This window comes from Sturnira hondurensis, unplaced genomic scaffold (assembly GCF_014824575.4).
Source record: "Sturnira hondurensis isolate 20B ecotype Veracruz unplaced genomic scaffold, ASM1482457v3 Scaffold0001120, whole genome shotgun sequence".
Lineage (NCBI taxonomy): Eukaryota > Metazoa > Chordata > Mammalia > Chiroptera > Phyllostomidae > Sturnira > Sturnira hondurensis.
Window position 1 is genome coordinate 7702452 of NW_028073751.1, and position 24801 is coordinate 7727252.

Consider the following 24801-nt stretch of genomic DNA (forward strand, 5'->3'; position numbering starts at 1 on the left):
CTTTATTGCTTTATTTTTCATCACAGCATTTATCCTTCTCTAACATATTATACACTTCACATATAGTTTTATCATATTTAAATATATTTCATCTGTATTACATATTTTTAGTTTTCCTTCTCTCAGTATGTACATTTCTTATATCTTGTATCTTCTTCAATAAATGTCTCTATTTTTCAGATTACCTTCTGGACAGACCTTGTATGTTCAATATTTCTCCCCATCAAAATGTAAGCTCTGTTGGGGGAAAGCTTTTTGCTACCGATATAGCCCCAGTGCTACATAAATAATCATTGACTGAATAAATAAATGTAATCACTTGTGAATATATTTATTATGGGATGAAACATATTAAAGGCTCTTAGGGGCACAGGGGGAGGAAACAAAGCATTGCTACATCTCTTCCTCTTCTACCCCCACTCAGGCTATGTTAGGTGTCCCTTCTATGTGCTTGTAACGCTCCTTGTAATTCCCCCATCCCAGACCTTGTCCCACTATATCATAATTATGTATTTGCACTTCTGTCTTCTCCATCAAAACTGGAAGTCCCATGAGAGAGCAGGGGCGGCTCCCGTCTGGGTCTCGCTGCACATCAGACACTGGGCAGAGTCGTCCTGCGTGTCTCGTGGCAGGGGTCCAGAAGTACTGGTTGTCCAATGTTCCCACCAAAAGGCAGAAAAATACACTTAAAGTCTCTCAATACTCTTCCTGCCTCTGATATTCTGGAAAGATTTAAGAGTCAACAGCTGTGAGAAAACAGAAACAGAGTCAGCAAACAGTTAAATACAGAAGCAAAGAGAGTCGGTAGCAGTTGTATTGTCTGGCTAAGCAAGGAGAAGCAGCATTATCATGGCTTTGGAGAATATTTTAATATTTTTATTAGAAGTATTTATATTCCCTGAAAAACATTCCACTGTGAGTTATTTTAAGAGCTGGATATTATCCTATAACAAACAAATCTTGAGAAAATTGAGTTCTGAAAATCCAAGTAATTATCACAGAAAAGCAATGTATCTCAATGGATAACAAATTTTACAGTTTTATTCTCAGGGAGAGTGGGTGTTAGAGTTACAAAGTTCATTAACAAAAGCAGTTTTCTAGTTTTACAATCAACGTTGAGAGGACAGAATTGTCCTTAGTATGGGTAGTCAGAGACAGCAGAGAGATAATTGCTAGAAATCAGCCTTGGTTGTTTTTTCTTTTAGAGGTTTCCAGTGGCTACCTAGAAAATACCCAATCTTTTATGAGGAGACTGTGGCTCTGGCTTACCCTCAAAGTAGATTTATTTATTTGGTAATAATTCAGGACTAGAAGAAGTCATATTGTACACAAGTACATAAGCACCAAATTTATCATAGAAAGCTTTGACTTGGCTTATATCTCGATAGTTTAGAGGCACAAAGAAATGTCTTATCTTGTCCTAGGAAGGAGGCTTGCTGTCATCTGCATGAATATTACCCATGCACATCACACAGGAGGGGCTGGAGACTTTGCAGGAAAGGCCTCTTCAGCAGGCCTGTCTTCCACACAGAGCAGCACTTAGTTGCTGTTCTGTTTTTGAAGCCTGCCAGTGCAGTTGGGCGTTGAGCATCCCTTCCTTCTTCTGCTTAATTAAAAATTCAGTTTGACCAATGACAATTTGAAGTGCATTATAAGCAACAAGAATTTGGTTCATCAGAAATCTGGTTTGTTTTTTTATCCCTGTCTCACGATCTAAGTTTGCAAAATAACTCCCAACCATAAAACTACTTCAGCCTGCTGCCTGAAGCTGACGTTTATCTGTCTGCTAGCACAAGGAGAACACTGAGCTAAGTCAAGGAAGATACAGGCACGTGTTCCTGGAAGGATAATTTTAGAACCAGTTTCAAAGCTGACTCCAATAATTCAAAAATGCCTCTGCCCCTTAGACCCACATGGAGATGTTACCAGCCTCTGAGGTGTCAAGTGTTGTTTGTTTGTTTGTTTTGCCAGGAGTGGAAGAGATCAGAGCTGCTGTGGCTTTCTTGCTGGGAGAAGAAGGGTGGGGGCCAGTTTATTAGAAATAACTCTAGAGAGGATGTGATAAAAGCAGACATACAAAGCCCCAGGCTATTGATTGCAAATCTGGCAAGGCTGCAGGCCATTCTCATTGCAAGCAGGGCAGCGCAGGGCCCGGTAGGACTCCTTAAATCTGTTGGCCAGCATCGAGAACTTGCTGCCATGGCACAGAGAGCAGGTGGCACTGCCTGACCCTCGGCAGTGAAAACAGTTGTCATCTGGAAGCTCCCCTTCCTGCAAGAGATGGGTCAGGGTTTAGTTACAACAGCAGGTCAAGTTCATTGATTGCATGCAGGTCAAAAGAGCACTGGGCTGCTGCAAAGGCTATGGCAAAAATAAGAGGAAAATGTTTCCCACAGATGCCAAAGAGGGAACTGGCCAGAGGCTCAGAATAATCACAATTTTATCAAAGTGGATTTCCCTGGTGGACACCTCTCAGAGACCATCCTCTGCTACCATGCCTTGAATTTGCAACTTGACATTTTTCATCGCCCTTGTCACCATGAGAGCAAAGACTTAGCTTTTCTCATTGACAAATATCAAGAGTGGACATTTGTAGCCTGCCTAGTAGGTGCCAGGTACTGTTCTAAGAGCTTTCTTTCATATATCAACTCATCTACTGCTCACAACATCCCATGAGATAATAGAAGGATTCCTATGCTACAGACGGGAAAATGAGACCCTGAGAAGTTCCATTATTTGCCAGTTGTCATGCAGTGTGGCAGAAAAAGAGGCAGGTTCTGCTCCCAGGCAGGCAAGCACCACAGTTTATGCTCCTGCGATTTCACACACAGCCCCTCATTGTAGTTGTCCAAAGTAGATGCTCAAGAAAGATTGTTTTGTGTGACTGAGAGACCAAGTGGATGAATGAGTCAATGCTACAACGTGTGGGAGCTTAGCCCTGAATTCTTGCAATACTTTATCTTTGTTCTCTTTGAGAACTGTGATGAGGCCCAAAGATGATGGAGGCCTGCCTCTGACATCAATTCCGCACCTTGGGCAGTTCCCTTCACCTCTGTAAATCTCCATTTCTTTACCTGTGAAATGAGAGTAATGAGGCTTACCTCTGAGTAGCTGCAATAATAGATGGGAGAGTATATGAAAATATCATATTATCTGGCATATTAGGGGTTCCACATAAGAGTTAGTTCACTTTGAAGCCTTGCTAATACATCTCCAGTCCTCTACTCTCACCTTCTGAAAAATGCCCCATCACTGTCATGCTCTCCCCTAAGTCATCTCACAAAAATTGGCCATCTTCACACTACTGTGTAGAGACCATGCAGAGACCTATAACCTTTCAAGAAATAAGGAGTGCTACCAACTCTATACCAAGTGGATCAAGCACCAGGTCTTCCCTATTTCATCTTCAAATCCATCCCTTTTTCCCACCCCACAGCCACAGTCCTGGTCTGGACACCTACTGACTCTGGCAGGAACTCAGCCTGCCTCTGGTTCTGTGGGCGGTTCTCCCCACTGACACCCATCTTATTAAGTGGCCTACAGCTGTGATTGCCATTCAAGAAACCTTTTAATAAACACGTGCTGTCCAGATAAACTTCAGATCAAAACCTGGTCCCCTCAGCTGCTTTAATGTTTAGTAACATCTTTCCTCAGGCTCTTAGCTCTCCCTCCAGCTGGGCTCCAGGGACCTTTCCCTCCCCACCACCCAGCCAAGTCCTCCAGTTTTCAAATGTTCGGGAGCCTTGCCCACCCACAGGCCTGGACCAGGAGTCACACCCGCCTGTACTGCCCCTTCAGGGCAGTCTCTGGCACTACCAAAAGCTCCTGTTAACTAGACAAGGGAGTTCTTGGAGCTGGCCCATCTCACATCACTCCCTGGATATCCAGTGCGGTGCCAGGAAAATATTTCACATATTTGCCAAAAGAATAAACAAAGAAAGCAATGATGTCTAGAGAACACTTTCTATTCTTAAATTCTAGGAAATACCAACACAGCTAGAATCCACTGGGTGGCTCAACCCAGCTAACACGGCTTTCTTTTATAACCTCATAATAAAAATAATCTCTGAAAAGGGAGGCATTAGTTCTGAAAATAGCTCCATTGTGCTGTACAGTGCTTAAAACAGTGTTAAATTTTATTCATTCTAGATTTAGGGAATGGAAGTGATTATCCAACCGACAAAAACCTAAACCCTGTCTCTGCACCCTTTTGTTAATATTTTATTGATTGTTGTCATGCTTTCATATATTAACAATGGAGGAATTTGTTTTCTTCTCTTAAAGTATTCAAGAAAAATGCATTTGCCAAAATGTTCTTAAAGCAAACTGCCACAGACCATTTATCTGCCAAATCTACACTTTAAACTTGATCCCCGTAAGATTTTAATGCTACAAGTTGATGTTGTCAAAGAAAATACAGAAGAATCATAACATAATGCTACACATGTGATTTGAAAATTAGTTTGTATAGAATGTTAGGTCAGATATTGAAAGATTAATAAAATGACCTGGTAAGCCTGCTATAGAGAATAAAACCAGATCATTAATAAAATTTTACCTGATGTGTTGTTGGAGATTTCACTGGAGTTTCTATTCTTACCTTGGATTACCACCCTTCTCCAACCACTCACCCTTAACATGCTTATTTAATTATTTAATGATTCATTAAATCAAGTATGCACTGAGCCTATACTCTACACAAGGCATGCAGGATATAAGCATCAGTCTTCCATTCTCATTATGTTCTAAATTCTTCTCAGAAACTATTCAGGAACAGGACTTAGAACATAGCTGTACAGCATAGCTTAGGTTCTAGAGCCAATAAACCTCCACAAACCACCTCCTACTGCCTTCATGCCCAAGACGAGCAGCCTCAGCTTTCATTGGAGACCCAAAGCCTTGAGTAGCCCTGAAGATGGTAACCAGCACAAATTTGGAGGCCGCTTAGCAAAGTGGTCACCACCATGAGATGGGCAGTCAGGTGGACCTGAGTCTGACTACTAGCTCTGGTGACATTTGGCAAGTTACTTAACTTTCCTGACCTTAGTTTCCCCAGCCACAGAAGGAGACCACTGGTAATATCCACCTCACAGAGTCTTTGCCAGCATGATACAGACTATGGCATGGAAAGCATCAGGCATGATACCTGGCTACTGTGGGCCCTCAACAGATGGTAGCTTTCATTACTGGTGTTTATTTTTTATTGCTATTATTTCAAAAACAAGAGCACATAAAGCGTAAAGGAGCCCAGGTGATATATGGTCTCAAATCCACTGAACACAGGGGCAGGTCTTGCCCCTTCCATGTTTCATGGTGGCTCAATTCTGCTCTCCCTCTCCTTTTCTTCTATAGTTGTCACAGAGTCTAAGTATGGCCTGGCTTTCAGCCTCACCCCTCCTTTTCATCAAGGTCCCTGCCACTGCCCTGTCCCACATAACACAGCAGAGAGCCTCCTGGTCAGAAGGGGCTCCTTGGTGTTCTTTGACCCTCTTTTCCAGAATAAGATTGCCTGGACATTTACTGCATGAGGGAGTGGGCAAACAAATAGCAATTCAAAACAGAATCTAAAGGGCAGGCAAGTGAAGTATCACCTTTCACAGCAATTTTCTGCTGCACACCCCTACCCTGGTTTATGACACTACAGCTGAAAAACAGGGCTCTCTCCAAATGGAATTTAAAGGTGATTGTCCTATCAGGCCAGTTGTTGCTTTTCCATTCAGGGCTGCTATGTGATCTGTACTTTAGCATTTCTGGCTCTCTTCTGAAAATCAATATTCCTGCCAGTTATAACATGGTGAGAAAAGGGACCAAGTGAATGAACATTAATGTGGGGAGGGAGCACTTGCATGACGGTGTTGTCTGCCGACTGCTGCTCTGCATTCCGCCTAGTGCTGTCTAGGGCAGGCAGGGGCAGAACCATTCTGACCAGCTAGCACTTGGGTCCCAAACTCCAACATTCTTTCCACAAACATTTAGTATTTACTGAATACCTATTACATGCCAGGATCTGGTTTGGGAGGCAATGAAACTACTGTCGTATGCCCAACGTAAACATGGCCCCTGCCCTCACGGAGACTAAATCTTACACGGTGAGAACAAACATAACCAAATAATTGCACAAATAAATATAAGACTGCGACTGTGAGGAGTGGTGTGGGATACCCTGAGGGGTCTCTCCTTGGGAATTTTATCCTTGTGGAAGATAGGGGAGACCCCTCCGAGGAAATGACACCTCTATGGAGACCTCAGGGGCTGAAGGACAGGCAGCACCAAATCTGAAGAACATTCCAGGCACAAGGAAGTTGCCTCTGGTGAGAAAAAGCCAAGAACACATGAGGGGCAGCTACACGGGCAGTGCTCCTGGGGCTGAGAGACTGAGGAGAGATGTGTAAGGGTTGAGGCTGAAGAAGTCAAGAGCAGCCAGGCTACATAGTGTTTTGGAGAATAATTGTGTTTTGGTTTTAGCCCAAGTGAAGAGAGGCCAGTGAAAGATTTTTGTGGGAAGAAAGAAGATGAAGGAATGACACAGATTTGCATTTCAAAAATATCTTATCAAGCATGAGATCCGGTGAGAAGGAGACATGAGTGGCTGTGAGCAGAACTTTTAACAAGAGCCTTTAGTGGGAGTCTGGTCATGACCCTCTTGTCCCTGTCCCCTGAACACTCCCAGGGTGAGGACATCACTCTAGTGCAAGAAAGCCCTTGGCCCCTGTTGTCACATGAAAAAAATGGAAGGTGACAGTGTGCCCCACAGAAAGCTTCAAGTCCCAAAAGATGGAATCTAAAGAGAAAAAAATCACTTCTGCTGCTATCTAAGCTTTTACTCTCTTAGTTTAATTTTATCACAATTGCTTTTCCCACCCCCAATGTCATACTGTGAACTAACAAATATTATCAGTCTTCCTCTCATCCGAGCGTGTCTGAGCAATGGTTTCCAAGGGGTAGAGTGTGTGCAGAGAAAAACATTTGAACTGTTTATATTTTTATCTAAAGAAAGCAAGAAATTAAGCTTTAATAATACTTCCAAAAGAAATTGCTACACAAAATTTTAATAAACTAGTTGACACTGGCACCTTCACTAAGACTGGCAGTCACTAGAAAAATGTACCCAGGGGACCTTGGAATAAGCATGATGTACCTTGGCTGGTGCAGCTCAGTGGATTGAGTACCAGCCTGCAAACAAAAAGGTGGTTGGTTCAGTTCCATTCAGGGCACATGCCCTGGGTGTGGGCCAGGTCCCCAGGTGGGGGCACATGAAAGGCAACCAATGTTTCTCTACTCTCTTTCTCCCTCCCTTCCCCTCTCTCTGAAAAAAATAAATGAATAAAATCTTTTTTAAAAAAGCATTATGTAAAGCGACCCCACTTCATGCAAAGTGACAATGGTGTCCTGGCTCATTCACTCACTTTCAGCATCTGCAACATTTTGCAGTTTACTTGTGCCTGGTCTCGTGGATTTACAAATGATACTGTTTAGTTTAACTAAACTCATCTCTACAAAATCTAAAGACTCACAACTTTATTGGATTTCTTAAAAGAAACTGTGGATTGAGGATAACACCAACACTAGAAGCACCAGCAAACCCTTAAGAAAAGGACAGAGCTATTTTTTCCATCTCTAGAGCAAGATGTTTCCATTTCTAAGCCACACTGCAAAGTGAAAACAATAGATACCTAATTAGATCTCAAAGAAGTCATTTAAAAATTAAAATTAGTAGTGTTTGAAATATGGACTTACAACTATGATTACTAACAGTATACCATTAAAATATAATAAAAGCATAACATCTTGAATATTTAGACATGGTAAGTAGTCATATTTGAAGGTTTTTACGTAAGTAGTACACAACCAAGACAACTTGGAGACCACTGCAGCAGGGCCGCTCCAAGTGGGACAGTGCACCACTCGGACGCACCTGTGGGCACTGGTTGAGGGGGAATGCGCTTTCTGTCTCTGCCAGAGGCCCATCGTTCTGGTTGCTGTTTCCATAGATTTCTTCTTTGCTCATCAGAGACTCTTCCTCAACCTCTCCTTCCTTCTGAAGAATTTTCCTCATGAAGTCTCTCTTGTCCATGGGGGTTCGAATGATTTTCAGGTTATTCGTGTAGATGATTATCTTTCCAAAATCTATAATAGGTGGGGACTAGAGAAATGCAGAATGAGCACAGAATCTCCACCAACAATCACCCAATAAATACCGGCCTGCAGAACCTACTCTCCATCCCAGGAAAAGAGAGAGGAGGAACTCCTGCTCTCCAGCCCTTGTGATGCCATCTCACCACAATGCTACCATTAGTTCCCCATTTGTACACTTCCTCTGAAAACCATGACAGCCTTCTCCCTCCTCCTGCTGATGCTAACCGAGCAAAGCTGAACTGGTCACACAACTAGAGTATGAGACTCTGCAGGGCAGAGTCCATGTGCATATTTCAACCACATCCCACAGCATCTGATGCAGGGCCAGGCACAATGAGTGTTTAATAAATGGAAAGGAATGCTCTTCTTAAAATAAGTATCAGTCCAGATTTTTTCTATGTATAAATAATAGCAATACTGGATACAATTTATTGAGTTGTTATTACTATTATTGTCTCAGGCATTATGTTAAGCATTTTACAAGCATTACCTTGCTTCTCCCCTGAACATCCCCACGAGGTAGATACTACAGTTCCCACAATCTACAGATGGAGAGACCGGGTCTCAGTGGGGTTAAGTGCCTCTCAAGGTTACAAAGTTACTCAGAATCTGTAGCTGGAATTCAAACCCAGTTCTGTCTCACTCTAAAGTCCATATTCTTAGCACCCACATTAAACTATCTGCAAGCACTCCCTCCAATATAAGATCATTACATTTGTTTATACACAAATATATATCATATATTTTGTTAATATATATTATTAACTTGCAACTTGTTTTTGTTATTCACCTATGAAAATTTCATGTCCATAGATATACTTCGATAGCATCGTCGTGTAGCTTACGTGCCCTTGCATGGATTTCTCTGAGTTCCTTAATCTTTTGCTGAGGAATAACTTGGATACCACCACAGTGCAGTAGAGAAGCCTGGGAGTCAGTATCCAGGGATTACTCAACTAAGAAGGCACATCCCTTCCCAGAGCTAGGAGAGCTGGCAGAAAAACAATGTGGGATCCCAATTCTCCTGCTCACCAATGATGAGACATAGGAGAGCCATTTGACTTCTCAGAACCTCAGTTTGCTCACTTGTAAATGGGCTGCCATCTATCTCATATGCATTAACTACCACAAACTAATTATTAAAACATAGAAATACCTCTATACTGGGTGGTAAACAGGTGCTGTCCTGAGACTCCTGGGTGCTCTCCTGGTCCCCCAGCCTCTCTTTAGGGAGCCTCCAACATCCCAAAAACCAGTGATGTAAAAGTTAAGACTCAGGGCCTCAGATGTTAGGACCTGCCCCAACACAGCTGGCTTCTGGGGCAATGAAGCAATTAAACATTTTGACTTTCACCCCTGTGACTCATTCTATCATCTTCCAGGTGTGGAGGTGCTATGAAGAATATATAAAGCTGGGTTTGCAAAAGCTGAAAATACCATGCAAAGGGTAGGCATTGTTACTGCTATTATTACTAAAAACTGCTCTTTTAGTAGTTGGGGCACACCCAGTTGGGCTACACAACCAAATGCTTTCACATGAAATATTCTGCCCTGGTTTTACAGACTCATGTCAACCAATTTAATTAGACCCTACATGTAAGCAGTCTCAACCTGGCTGGAGTGGGACTGCGATATTCAGGTCCCTTTCCTTGAAACATCCATGGAGTTTCAACAATTATTTATGAAGCCACAAGCTTCCTACCTGGCCCTGTTGTCCCTCCCTCTCTTCTAGGGATCGTGTGGCAGCTTCCATTTCCTATAGTCTGATGAACGCTGGGTTCCTGTTTCACACTCTGGACTATCAGTTTCTGAACAGCAGAAGATAAAGATGGTGGCATTTTTGGAAGGTTCCATTTCCACTCTCACAGCTGAAGAGGTTCAGTTACTAGGGAGCTTTTTTTTTTATTGTCTCTATAGCTGGTTTCTTTTTTTCAAGTCAAAACTGTCAATAAACTTTAAAAAGTCTGCAGTCATCTTGTTCAGCCTTCTACCTTTCGGTATCTGAGATGCCAGGAGAGTACAGTAAATTTATTTTTAATGTATTCCAAAGATGGATGGTCCCAAATCACCCTTCTGATGTGTTTAAGTTTCAGTCACCCTGACAGCCAAGTTCTTCCTTGTGTCTAAGGAAACTCTCTAGGTGTAACTAAACTTCACCTTATCTGGTTACAGGCTATGCCTGTGAGGGACACCCTCTCTTACATTATAGAGGGCCAGGATGGAGCCAGGAATTTTCTGTTTCCTTCCATAATGCCCAGAATGGTAACCTATGGATTGAGCTTCATAAATGCCCTGATGTCAGTGGCAACGTGCCAACATTGCTCTCCAGTCACCATGACACCCTTCCACCGCTCTGACTTAAAGCAGGAACACCTTAGTGGGTACTAGAAACTCAGTGGGCTTTGGAGGCAGGCAGACCAGAGCTCAAGTTTTATTCAAATGTTAATTGTCAGTTCTGTGAGGTTTGCAAGTTTCTGAACCCATATGAATTTTTCTTTTTCCAATTTGTAAAATTCTTTCTCATAGAAGTATTGTAAAGGTAAATTTACATATTTGGTATAAAGTGGCTGTTCAGTAAATGTTACTCTCTTCCTTTCCCTTCCATTTTTCAGAAAACTTATAAACTTCAGTCAGTCCTAATCCCTTAAAATATTTGATTGTTTATAACCACTTTCTCTATCCATCACATAACATTTTTAAAAGACTCAATATTTCTTTCATAAAAAAAAATATTTCTTTCATAAGAACCTGGTTGTTTTCACAATGGTAGGGGATACTTTCTGAGCATGTGCAAGGTGCCAGGCACACTGCTGAGTGCCTCTCATGTGGTTCCTCTTCTTCACCACCACAATAACTTTGTTAGCAGGTACTTTATTACCCTCACATGACAGATTGTGACGTGGAAGCTCAGCAAGGTTAAGTGGCCGCGCAAGCTCATACGGGGGTAACTGGGTGGAATGGACAGAGCCCAGATTTAACTGACATCAGAGCCCTTATTTTAAAATATGTATATATATTATTTTTAATGAAATAAACTAGTCAGAGAAAAACAAATAGCATATGATCTCACTGAGGCATGGACACATGGAACAGACTGACAGCTCTCAGAGGGGAGAGAGCTTAGGGGAGGATGGAAGAAGGTGAAAGGATGAACCAAAGAACATACATGTGTGATCCATGGACACAGACAACAAGGTGGTGATGGCCAGAGAGAAGGCGAGGTGGGGGATGGATAGAGATGGGCAACAGCATGGGGGGATATGTGGACATCTATAATAGTATCAACAATAAAGTTTAAAAAATAAAATATATATATATTATTTTTAATGTAAATATACATAACATAAAATTTACCATTTTAACCATTTCCAAGTGTATAGTTCACTGGCATTAAGTACTTCCACATCATTGAATAATTATCACCATCGTCGATCTCCAGAACTTTTTCTTATTCCCAAACTGCAACTCTGGACCACTAAACAGTAACGCCCCCTTCTACTCTCCCCCAGCCCCTGGCAACCACCCTTCTACGTTCTGTCTCTCTCTCATCTGACTACTCACGTAAGCGAAATTACACAGTTGTCCTTTTGTGACTTATTTCACTTAGCATAATGCCTTCAGATTTCATCCATGTTGCAACATTTGTCAAAATTGTCTTCCCTTTTAAGACTGAATAGTGTTCCATTGTCTGTATATACAACATTGTGTTTGTCCATTCATCTACTGATGGACAATTGGGTTGTTTTCACCTTTAGGCAATTGTCAGTAAAGCTGCTATAAGCCTAGATATGCAGATTCCTATTCAAGGTCAAAGTCTATACTTTCAATTGTGCTTATAGCCAATTGTGTTGCCTCATAGCCAATATTTACTAGGGGTTATTTTACAGTTGGATTCACTATTGAAAAATCATGACTTCCCAGTTCTCATTTCTTTATTTTTCATGAATACCACATTGGTGGCCTGTTTCAGTGGGTGCAGGTACTTGAATCCATCCCGGCCATTCTCATATCTAGAGGCTGGCTGGATTGGGATGTGGCATTAGATCAGACAACAAAGAAATCAAGGATAACTGGGCCAGGCAGGAATCTAACCCTGAACGTGGCCTCTAGAGTCTAGTGTTTCAATCAACTGTGCCATGCTGCCATGAAGACTCAGTTTTCTGGTTGCATAAATCCATGCCTAATCATACCTTTACATGAATGTCAAGTTTGACATATTTGCTGATGAAGGTCAAGCAGTTCTGTATTATCTACTGTAGCCTTGTACAAGGTATTGTATAAACTACAACTTTGTAAATTCTAAATCTACAAATAAGATTTAGGTCAAAAGAGATACTGTAAGAACAAGACAACTAAGTACCTAGGACATAAAAAGCACTCAGTAAATGGTAACTATTACTATTATCATCAACATTATTAGTAGTAATTTTATTCTCTAAAAAGGAATATTCCACAGGGCAAAAAGGATGGAGCATCACAAGACCTGGGATCTTATTCTGACTCTGCACCAATGACCCTGTAATATTGGATGAGTCCCTTAACAACTTGGCACTCAGTGTTCCTCATCTGCAAAATGGGAATGGTCATATTTGGCCTTTCTCCGCAAGTCCGTGGTGAAGACCCAAAGAGACAGTATGTGAGAGTGCTTTGCAATGCATAAGCTGCTCCAGTAAAGCAAGGGGCTGTTCCTTCCAGCCCCCTTTAATACCAAAAAACTGACATTATCTTTGATAAATGTGGACATGCCCATAATTATACTTTTATCAATGCTAGAAAGACCAATACATTTGTCTGCTATAAATGTGTTATTTGTTGCCTTAGGAAACTACCAATAAAAATGACTACAAGGAGAGGGGAGAGAATCATAGGGGAAAAGGGGAGGGACTCACATGAATAAGTATAAAGGACACATGGACAATAATTAAGGTGGGGAGCGGAAATGGGAGGGAGGTGGGGAGCACTGGGTGGGGGGACAGGGCAGGGAATATAAAACAGGAAACTATACTTGAACAAGAATTAAATTTAAAAAATTTAAAAATGACTACAGAGTAATTGCCACAATTTCACACTTTAAAGATGAGTACAAATCCTGGTGTGCTATTCATGAGTAACCTGGTATGTTACATAATTGTAGCTAATCTTAAAAAAAAAAAACCAACAGATGCACAGCCCCACTAGCAGAGAATATAGACACATTTCCTATTAGATTTTGGAAGTCATTGACTACTTTTCCAGGCTCTTCTAACTTAAAAAAAATCATGTATGGACTTTTGATTATTCATGGTACTGGAGAGGATAATTAAAATTCACAAATAAAATACATATTTCAAATGAACTCATGGCTCCAACTTCTTTCCTATCTAACATTTCCTCTGAGTGATTTGCTTTTCACCACCTGTTCCCAGGACTCCACCTACCCAGTGTTCATGCTAATGAGCAATGCAAAGGCAAAACAAATAAACTGACAGACATTTTTTAAAGCAGGCAGCAAGTGAGAGATTGGAGGTGGGGGGAAGACATGGATTAACCACAAGGGGAATAATTGCCTGGGGTAAAATGAGCACCTTCAAAAGCTTAGCTCTTTTGGAAATAAGTCAACCCATTGCTACGTAATTTTCTAAAATGGCAGCCAGTGACCTGAAAACCACTGCACCGCTCTTTAATTTACTTACTGAGATAACCCCACCAAAGACCCAGTGACAATTTTTCACCCTGGATGGAATTTGAACACTATCTATGCTTATTGCACTTTCCAGTAAGTGGTCAACAAGCACGTTATTTTTTTCCCAGAAATATTACTCTAAGAGCAACTTCCATGTGGTGCACCTACAGCCCTCGTGGGTACCAGAGCATGAGCATAATACAAAATTGAAACGTTCAGGTGTTTCTCTAAATGCACTTTAGTCTTTAAAGATTATACACCACCCACAATACCAACCTTATGGTCATTTGCCTTGTAATCGTTGAAGAAAGGCTGGCTGCCCGCCAGAGTGTAGGCATTGCCCTCTCTAAACACGCTGATCCTTTGAGCAGTCAGCTTGGGGGAATATGGTCGGGGTTTGGGGGCTTCCCCAGACCCGTAAACACCATCCATTGGTTCAAGGGACTCTTGGAGAAAACTGTGAGGATATTCCTCCTTTGGAGATTCTAATTCCTGCCCATCCTCAAAGACCTGCTTCAATACTCGGCCACTGTAGGAGGAGGAGATCTTAAATCGTACTTTCCGGGGTTTGCCGTCACTCTTCTGGTTCAGCTTCTTCTCAGGGTCCTCCATCAGCAGAAATTTCCCTCTGGGGTTTCCAGGCTCCAGTGTAGCCAGTGCAACCTGGAGCTCTGAGAAAAAGGCACTTTATTTTCCCTCCTCCTGCATATAATTAATTCAAGTTGCTGCCGGAACGTGCTCAGTTTACCACAACTGATACCCACACGTTAAATATTGATAGACCCGCATGCAAAGGCAGGCCGTTGTGGGTTGATGAAGTGCAGTGAGCATGAGACAAAATTAGGTCCCTTCTGCATCCCAAACTCATCCAGAACTTCACCCGAACCCTCAATTTTCTTAACCCGAGTCGGTTTATTTAGACTGAACAAGTACTAGTCTGAGTAAGGACTAGTTACTCAACCAGTCAGCAAATGTCTTGTTATTCTTACCAACAAGTCTGACCTAATAAGCATTTGCTAAGAGCCAGAGATTTTTGCATGCTTTACCTTACTTCATCCTCCCAATAACCCTACACTGAAAGTATCACTGACCCTGATTTACAGATTGAAAAGTGAGGCTCAGAGCAGTTTCCCCATTTATCTACTGTATTGTAGCTAAGGATTTAACAGGGTAAGGATTCAAACTCATTCTGACTCCAAAACCCATGACCAACACACTGGTGTTCAAACTGTGTCTCCTGGAATCCTACAAAAGAGGAAGCTACAGGTCCTGGACTCTTCTGGGCCTTCAGTCCCTGTGTTAACCACAGCAGTTCCATTTTATACCAATATCATATAGGGAGTTTATTGCATGCCAATTATACTTCAATAAAGATCTTTCTTTTTAAAAGACAAAAAAAGATTCATTTGCAAGCACAGTGCTATACCCCACTGCCTATTATAGGCAGCACCTAGTAAATGCCCACACTGTGAGACAGTCACTGGGATAGATATCAGAGAAGCATGACACATGGGGCTTAAGAATGACAGTCCTACAGTCTGGTTTAGGAAACAGCCCTAGCACACACAAAGTAGCTGAGGGAGCAAAGTGTCCACCGCCAACTCCCAGAATGGCTATTCTGGGAAGAAAGCAGTCCCTAAGGGGACAAGGATGGAAGAAGAAGGCTTGTAAAGGTGAGGGCCCTTGGCTTGGGTCCTGGAGGATGGGTTGGGTGTGAAGAGCTGGGTAGGGGGCTTAAGCTTTTCACCCTGTCTTTGTTAATAACATCATCATGTACTTCATTGCCCCAAATGACTTCTCTCCTACTCCTGTAGTGCTTCCTAGGAATCCTACCACCACTGCCTTCTCTCATCCGCCCCGCACCCTGGCCCGAAGTCAAGCCCTCACCCCTTGCTTCTGTTTCCAGTTGCAGCAGTCCTCTAATGACTGTCCTATCCATGCACACGTCTGTTCTCCGCCTTGGTACCAGAACAATGTTCCCAAATACAAGTCTGGGAATGTCAGTCTCCTGCATAGAAAGTCCTAACCCTGCCTTTCAGCAGGGAAGGCTCCTCAAAAACAATCCCACCTCCCTTTCCAACCTCATCCTCTTTGCTCTTGTAGGTGCCACAAAGAATTGGAGTGCCAGGCACACCGACAAGCCCACCTGTTTCTCAAAACCACCAGTTTCTGTCTCTTATCCAGTACTCTGTTTCCTGAATTGAAACGTCCAACTCCCCCCCTCCTCAAAGTCACAGCTCAAACGTCACTCTTTCTGGGAAGCCTTCCCACCTGCCCCAGGGGGAAAGCCATGGAACTTTGTACCTCCCACCCTGAAATGCTTGCTACTTTCTTTACCTCTCTGGTGGTCCCCACCACTAAACTGTGAGCACCTTTGAGTCAGAAGCTGCCTTGACCAGTTCTCTGTTCTCAGTGTTTATCAAAGTGCCTGGTACATAGTAGAACTCAGGTAAGAATCATTGAAAGAATGACTCCCAGGTGAGAGAAACCGAATAAATAAAACTTTTGGAAAAGGAGGTAAGCCTGTTTTGCGGACAACAGTGAAGAGGTAGAATCAGAAAGTTGTTAAGAAAAATATGTACATTTCTACTAAGGAGGGGTTTCATAGTGATAAGTGCCTCCCCCGCCATGGAATCAACATAAGAAATACAGTAGGTTAACCACACACACACACACACACACAAACAGCATATTTTTCAAACACATTCTCCTAGGTTCCCTAGGATGCAGGGCTGACCCCAATGTACCATGAATGGTTTACAGGGGGCAGCACACGGATCCCTCAGTGCTTACAACAGACAGCTTCCCAGCAGTCACCTCTGACCATATCAGCCTCATTCATTTGCTCTAGTGTACAGGACAAGTACTGTCGTTTTCAATGTATGCCACACCATGAAAAACATTGGGAAGCATTAAAGAGGAGAATATTTTCTTCTATTCAGACCAGGAAACAGGTATGAATAAATGACCAACAGCGTATCTTAACCTAGAAGGGTCAGTGAGCTGACTTCCACGGCTATTTGTCAAACAGGCATTTTCAATCATTTAAGAGACGAACACCGTTAACAACAGTAGCCTTCCAAAAGAGGAGAAAGAGCCCATGCATTGATGCGTGTACCCAGTCACGCCTCTGCAGCCTTGAAAATGGTTAAGTTAAAATTAAGTTCAAAATATCAACACAATTGAATTAAATGGGATCCTGAAAAAAGAAGTGTTTAAGTGAAGAAATCAAAAGCTGCAAATGAATTTTCTAAGTAACATTTGCTCTGTACTTTTTTAGGGCTTGTTCTATATTCACAACAGATTTTGAGCAAACCAGATCAAAATCATGAGAAATTTTGAAAGAATCATGCTTACTCGATAGTTTTTAGATGTTAGTGTTTTCAGAATAGTGATACCTCAAACATTTCCAAAAGGAGAATAAAAATGATAAATTGAAAGTGATTTTGGCAGTGCTATGAAAAGCCTTAAAAATGTTCAGATCCTTGAATCTTACTAAGAAAATAACTGCATAAATCAGAAAAAATAATGGCAAAACATTAACATTGATTGCCAATGAGTGAAAGGTTCTGAATCATTTTTTTCTTCCCCAGTTTCATTGAATTTTAATTATTTATGATAAGCTTATTTAACTTGGATAATCAGGGGGAAAATAAATGAAAAATCCATTCCTTTCAACCTAATAATTTCTCTTAAGAAGATTTTTTTTTCAATTCTAAGAGTTCAATTAAGGAAAAATTAATTCAAATTAGGCAGCACCAAACCAGAAGTGGTTAGGCGTGCTCTGCTAGCAGGAGCATGGGGAGAGACTTCTACAGAGAAAACCAGGAAGCAAAGTAAGGAAATGGCTAATTGGCTACAGTTTAAAGCCTAGTTGGCTGCTTGTGGTTGGTTGTCCTTAGTATTTTGATTTTTTGTAACCATGAGGCACCTATAGGCCCAGACTTGGGTTTGCCACAATAGAAACATTTAGATTTTGATAGATCACCTTGGCCTAAAAGAGCCACATCAATTTAATGGCCTCCTTGTTTAATAAATTTAATAATCCACCTTTTGATCATCTTCTCATATGTAAGAGATGAACCCAAATTTTACTATTAGCGCCATTCTTCATCACCATCAGAGTTAAGGTGTGTTTTTCTCATTGGGAAACTCATAAAGTATGATGTCGGGTCCATGGAAAAATTGTTTTTGCTGTTCAACTCATTATTTAACTTGTTTCTGTTTCTCCAAGTATAGTGAGACCCTCTGATGTACTGCTGATGGCTGCAAAATAAAAACTTCATTTAAGACCTCTGGGAGATCACAGCATACCAGGAGACCTCAGTGATTACTGTGGGGGCAACTTTGCCCTCAAGTCCCCCCGTCCGCCATGTATGAAAGTAAGCACTACCAAGACATGATCTGCTTGGGGAGGAGAGGTGGCCAGTTTCTCAGAGGAAAAAGGCCAGGAGCCCCTTCCTCCAGGGGCTTTTATTGGGTTGTAATACAGGGCAGGAAGGATCAAACAGTAGATAACATTTCAAAGAAATCTGAGGGCTTAGTCTGAGTCAGTGTCTGTCAGGAAAGGGGGTTGCAGAAACTTTGGGAGACATACTCATTTCCTGCTTGGACCATTAACATATGAATGAAAGCACTTTTAAAAGGATTTCACAGGATTTTTAGGAATTCTTTCACAGGATTTTTAGGAATTCTTTCTTATGCCAGATTACTCCAGATCCCACTCTAGCAAGGCAAGGAGCTGCACCTCCTCCCTACACAGGTTTTCAGGCTTAAGTGGATTAGAGCAAGGCAGCACTTCTCCCAGAGGACGTGGGGACTCAGGATTCATTAGAATAGCCAGGGAACAAGGGTACATCACTCCCTCTTTGTCACAGCCCCCCGAGTCCTTCCATGATGGCCTCCCAAGTGATGGTGTCTGGCTTAGGTTGTTCCTCCCTGTGAGGAGTCTTACCTGTCATTGACTAGCTGACCATGCACTGGGGGCAGGGGAGTAAGCTGAGGCAGCGTTTGCTACCAGAGACAAGCTTTGTCCCCTTGTGTCTTGCATTCCGGAGGTCACTCACTCATCCTTAGCCATGGAGGGTAGTTACAACTCCTGAAACCAGGCAGAGTGGTTCCCAACAGATAACTATTAGAAGGTTGATGCCAAGAGATTTAAGGATACTCCTTAGCCAGGGCCCCCCATGAACCAGACCAGTTGGTATCAAATAAATCAAAGAATGTGCCTGACAACACATCAACCTGTTTAGCCAAGTGGCTTGTTTGTTAATTTTTGTATTTGCTACAAAACCAGAAGCACTGACCCAAGTATAGCACACAGAATTTGCTATGACACAGACTACTCTTTGTTTGGCCAATAAGCAACCTAAAGCAACTCTCCAATCAAAAACTACCATAGCAGGAAAGTCAAGGGACCTCTGTTGTACAGCGAGGGCCTAGTAGAATCAGCAACAGTTGCCAGGATTAAGGAACACTGTCTTCTCACACATTTCACAGAGAGAAAAAGCAAATAGCAAAAAAGCAAAAGAAATAAAGTTTGAATACTGGAAATGAAGGTCTTAATACATGATCTTTAGAGAGCTGCCCACCTCGAAATGCCATCTCCTGGAAAGGACACTCTCCAGTCAAGTTTTGTGTTAGATCACCAGCTCCAAGAGTCTGGAGGAGCCCCTTTGAATTAGGGAATGTGGACACAAGAAGTCTTGCCATCATCTGGATGGTAAGGAGGACCTGGTATGGTCCCTTTCCAAGAAGGTTCAAGGCAGTCTTTGTTCTTAGAGAATCCAAATCAGAAGGGTGGGAGAAAATTGGAAACGTTAGTATGGAGAGTTGTAGCCACATGTTTGAGGAAACCAGAATTTAGGACCCAGTTCGATTTACAGGCATGTAACAAAACCAAAGGCAATGAACAGGACTAGAATCTGAGATCTGCAAGGTTGTGTTATAATTGCCTATGAAACACAGTTTTTTCCTCACAATCATGCCCATTTCTATCAAGTATAATCACAGGAAAACTAATTTGTTTGCAAAGTAAGTCTAGTTTCATTAAGCTTGGCTGATTATTTACATACATGCAGCAAGAATAGTGATTGACAATATAGGGGTCTTTGAAATCTGTTTTGCTGGAACTTTTCATAAGGAATCTTAGATTAGACTTCTAAAAGCCCCTCCAAACTAGGAAACCAAGCCAAGAACTCACCCTAAGACTTCTCCAGGAACACAGATTTGGGTGAATTCCTCTCTTCTTGAGGGTATCCTGAGGTCCCTGGATCTGCCTTCTTTACTGATCTGAAGCTACCAAGACTCCTACAGATAAAGGGGCAGCCTGATTATCCAAGGGGCTTTTACCAACTCCATTAAAACCAACCTTCATTTCTTAAAACTGTCCTGTCCTGTCATAGCTGAGTTTATGCATATTCCCAAGTATGGCATTCCAGTCAAAACTTTGGTGATATAACATGTGTTTCCAATTGTGTTCTATTACAAGGAGAATGAAGTCTTATTGACTCATGCAGTTCACCATATTGTCATGAAAATAAAAATATGCAATATGTTTCTGAATTCTGGAGGGATCAGGTAGGGAGAAAAAGTAAAGGTTTCAATTCTGTTTACAAAGGTATACTTTAAAAAATTACTATAAATCATAGATAGCTTCAATATGAGGGGAAAATTAAGGAATTAGCAATGCTTTAAAAAAAGTTGTAAAAAATTTGCAATCATCTCATCAGTTCATTGAATCCCATGTTATTACTTCTCATTCCACTTGAAACTAGTTTTTCCAACAGTTCTGAAAATTCTCACCCAATTCCCTTTTTTGATCTTGAAGGTATTAGAAACGTACATTCTAGAGTATTTGTCAGAGTTCTCTATGAATCTCTCTGAAGATGAAACACCTTCACAAAAGAATCAGAAAAAAATAACAGCCTATAAATGACAAAAAATCCTTTTATTTCCATTAAAAATGGCCATAGTTAAAGATTTGATGACAGTTTATTTAAGGAAATGCAGTTATTTCTGTGATGTAAATTAACTTAGGATGATAGTTGAACAATGAGAGCACTGAAAACTTTTTAGAAACTTAAGAATTTTCTGGATTACCTATATTAGTAACATACCCACGTATCTATAACCTAAGAAGCTTTATCATCACTTATTACTTGGCAATGCTTCCCACAGAATTTAACATACCAAACAAACTTAATCATTTTAACATCTTCTTTTTACAGGGTGAGAAACAAATCCTTTGAGATTTTCCATGGGCTCCCTTAAAAGTCTCAAATTTCCTTTGAGGTCAAAAAGGCTACATTTAGAATTTGATTTGAGGAAGTTGTCAAAAATGTCAAAAGTTTTGAACATAAGTAACAAAAGTTTTTAAAGCAAATACAGAAGGTTACACAGCTGTGAATAAAACTTAGCTCTTTTAAGTTTGTGAGAAGACAGGGTTTTCTTAAGTTATCAAAGACGTAATAAAGACAAAGTGAAGTACAGGAAATTACTTTAGCAACACACAGAAATCATTGCTTTCCAAGTACATTACCCAAAAGGTTAAAAACAAAAATAAAATCTGTCACAGTCTCTTATCAAGATCAGAGCAGCCCTGGCTGGTGTAGCTCAGTGGATTGAGCGTGGGCCTGTGAACCAGAGGATCACGGTTCTATTCCCAGTCAGGGCACATGCCTGGGTTGCAGGCCAGCTCCCTGCAGGCCAACTCCCAGCAGGGGACGCACAAAAGGCAACCATACATTGATGTTTCTCTCCCTCTCCTTCCCCTCTAAAGATAAATAAATAAATAAAATCTTTAAAACAAAAGTTAAAAAAAAAAAGATCAGAGCAATATTCCAAGAAAACATTGTCCTTTTGACAGAGAGAAAGTCAAATTCTAATTTTGTAGCAGTGTACTTTTGATATGAAAGCTCATAGTTTAAAAACTTAAATAAAGCCATTCCTATTTAAGTCACCTTGACCATGCATAAAATTCCTTTTTCAATATTCATTTTCCAGAAACCTTCTACAAAGTTTTTTATGACCATCCAGGTTTCATCCTAAATTTTTCTCTCATTCTGGAATAACCAGTCTTTCCACTGGCTTACATTCTTTTTATATATAGCTCTTTCCAAAGAATTTTAGTTACATATATGAATACAATTCTTAACCCTAGAATCCTTTATTTCTAGTGAAAGTGAAGAAGTAAGCAGTGGGAAATGCCTATTACACTAGCATTGCAGGGATTGGCAAACTTATAAATACATCTCATAATTTCTGGAAGTATATTCTTCCTCACAGTAAAAATTTTAATGTGGCACAAAACCCATTTACTAATAGACCTAAATATCTTTAGTTACTCTGTAAAAGGAAGCCAAAAGTAGATAAATCTATGTATAATAGTTAATATTTCAGTATTTTATCTTATTTGCAAATGATCTAGATAGTCAATGACCATCCATTATTTAACTTACCTCAGTATAACTTTAAGCTTTCAAGTTACCAAAAAAATTTGGGAAACTATCCTTTTTTTAAGATTATATTTATTTATTTTAAGAGAAGGGAATGGGGGGAGAAAAAGTGGGAGAGAAACATCAATGTGAGGTTGCCTCTCATGTGTCCCCTACTGGGAACCTGGCCCACATCCCAGGCATGCGCCCTGACTGGGAATCTAACCAGTGACCCTTTGATTTGCAGGCCAGGACTCAATGCACTGAGCCACACCAGCCAGGGCTGGATACTATTTTAAGTAGATACACTATAAAACATAATTTTTGTTGAAAGGTCTATTTATAAAATTTTACTTTCATCTATTTAATTTCCTTGTCCTTAACAATTATGTTTAGATTACTCATGAAAATTCCATGAGATATTAAACAGCTGACCACCATTTCAATTTATCTTTCTTGCTGACAAATTCGGTAACAGAGATAAGCTTATTTGACTTTTATTAAAACTAGGTAGAATAAAAGTATTATATTTAATGCTATTAACTCTAAACACATGCCTGTTTTAATTAAACTAACAAGCTTAAACTACCTTTTATTTACCAAAGATTTATCCTAGATCACATAAACTTGAAAAGCATTTCGGTTAGCTTCTATATTTCTCAGAGTATATTTGATTTATGTAAATTGCTTGTTTGTCTTTAAGCCAACTAAATAGAGCTCTTTACAAATTAATTTTGGCAATATCACCTGGAGGTAGGAAAATATCACATGTCTATAGCATACATACTTAGACATACATAAACATACAGACAGGGGCAGAGATCTTACAGCTTTTGCTTTTAAATTTTAGCCAAGAGACAGGTATGATAATGCAAAACTCACTACTTTATAAAAGAACAGTTTAATCCCAAGTGTGTTTCTGGTGAATGGAATGAGTTCAGATAGCTAAAGCTTTTAGTATCATTCATGCAAAAGACTTTTAGGATTTTTAATTCTTCTAATTTCCAAATAACTTCTTGTTTTTTTGCTGATCAGAATTATATTCCTGAAATTTGCATTTCAAGAAATGACTCTGTGTCCCTGGAAAAGAGCAGGTAGAATGGTTACATCTCAAAGACACAGAGAATGGATGAAAGTTTCTCTAAAAAGGGCTCCTCCCAGCCCTCAAATCTAGTTCTACAGTGTTTGCTAGCCTTTTGAGATGAACAGAGATTTGGGGATTGGTAAAAAGAATAGATGAGCTCTGGATTGTTTCTAAAGACAAACTTCTATTTTTATAAAGACTTGATTTGTAAGACAATGATAGTTGTTTTTAATTCTTCAAAGAATTGGATTGCGCCCTGGCTGGTGTAGCTCAGTGGACTGAGCGCAGGCCTGTGAAGCAAAGGGTCACCGGTTCGATTCCCAGTCAGGGCACATGCCTGGGTTGCAGGCCAGGTTCCCTGTGGGGGACACATGAGAGGCAACCACACATTGATGTTTTTCTCCCACTCTTTCTCCTTCCTGTCCCCTCTCTCTAAAATTAAATAAAATTTAAAAAAAAAAGAATTGGATTGCAGCCTGAATGGCATCAAGAGCTAACCCAGCCATCCAACTACATTATCCTATTTGCTTCCTTATATCAGGGAGAGCTTCAGCTAAGATGAAAATCAAAAGGGGGTCAAATACATGGTAAAGGAAGGAGACTAGACTGTAGTTGGTGAGCACACAATGCAACACACAGATGATATATTTTACAGTTGTACACTTGAAACATGTCTTATTAACAATTGTCACCCCAATAAATTTAACTTAAAAAAGATCCCCATCTTTTAGATTTAGACCTGTATTTCTTTGGAATGTTTTAGTGAATCTCCCATAATGGCTTCAGAATGTTTTCTTTCCCTTTAGGCACACAGTTTTGTTTTAGTTTAGGGAAGAAGTTTTTAAAAAGAAGTTCTTATCTGACTCTGAATATTAGCTTCCCATTTGGCCAACTTCTGACCCAGAGCTACTTTAAAAAAAAAATCCTTTTGACTGTCTTGTCAGGTTTCACTGGGAGAAATAGTTAACATTCCTGGAATGTTAACAGCTACACTTTAGACACAAAATCCTGAACAACTGAACAACTACACTTTAGACACAAAATCCCCAAAGAGGGTGCGAAAGATGCTGGCTGCCCAAGGTCCAAAGTGACTCCCAAAGGTGACCCAAAAAAGAGACTTAGACAATCCCCGAGAGCCGGCAATAGTCGGTAGGACCCTACCTGCAAATGGAGTGCAACCCACATTTCTGTCCAGCCACATTTTGGGGGCCCCCAACCTGACAGTTGTCAAGCAAAGCACTCAGGACACACAGTGAGACCAACAAGAAGGCAATCACTATCCCTGAGAGAGAAAGGATCAATAACCAATGTTTTTTCCTGCTAATCTTAACTTAGAAGGGAAGGGACATGAAATTCCACTTTCCTCTCCCAATCAGGCATCACAGAGATCTGGGCCAGCTGACTTTGATAGGAATTCTTAACCTTCCCTGGCGTCTTTCTTCCAGCTTTCCCAGGATCCTGTCTGCAGGCTCAGAAGAGAGTGG

General features: G+C 40.8%; 1 protein-coding gene across 2 annotated transcripts; it reads right to left on the reverse strand.

Annotated features, from left to right (window-relative positions):
- Positions 1-310: 310 nt before the first annotated feature.
- On the reverse strand, positions 311-14467 carry GRXCR2 (glutaredoxin and cysteine rich domain containing 2). 2 transcript variants are annotated; one of them, XM_037063244.1, is made up of 3 exons: positions 14075-14463; positions 7916-8143; positions 311-1603 (listed from the first exon to the last, which is right to left on the reverse strand). In XM_037063244.1, exons 1-3 carry the CDS (start codon positions 14408-14410, stop codon positions 1508-1510), a joined length of 660 nt encoding a protein of 219 aa, XP_036919139.1. In that variant the 5' UTR covers positions 14411-14463; the 3' UTR covers positions 311-1507. The 2 variants fall into 2 exon arrangements, with proteins under 2 accessions (XP_036919139.1, XP_036919141.1); XM_037063246.1 differs by lacking the exon at positions 311-1603 and adding an exon at positions 1691-2271 and having other exon boundaries at positions 14075-14467.
- Between the last annotated feature and the right edge of the window lie 10334 nt (positions 14468-24801).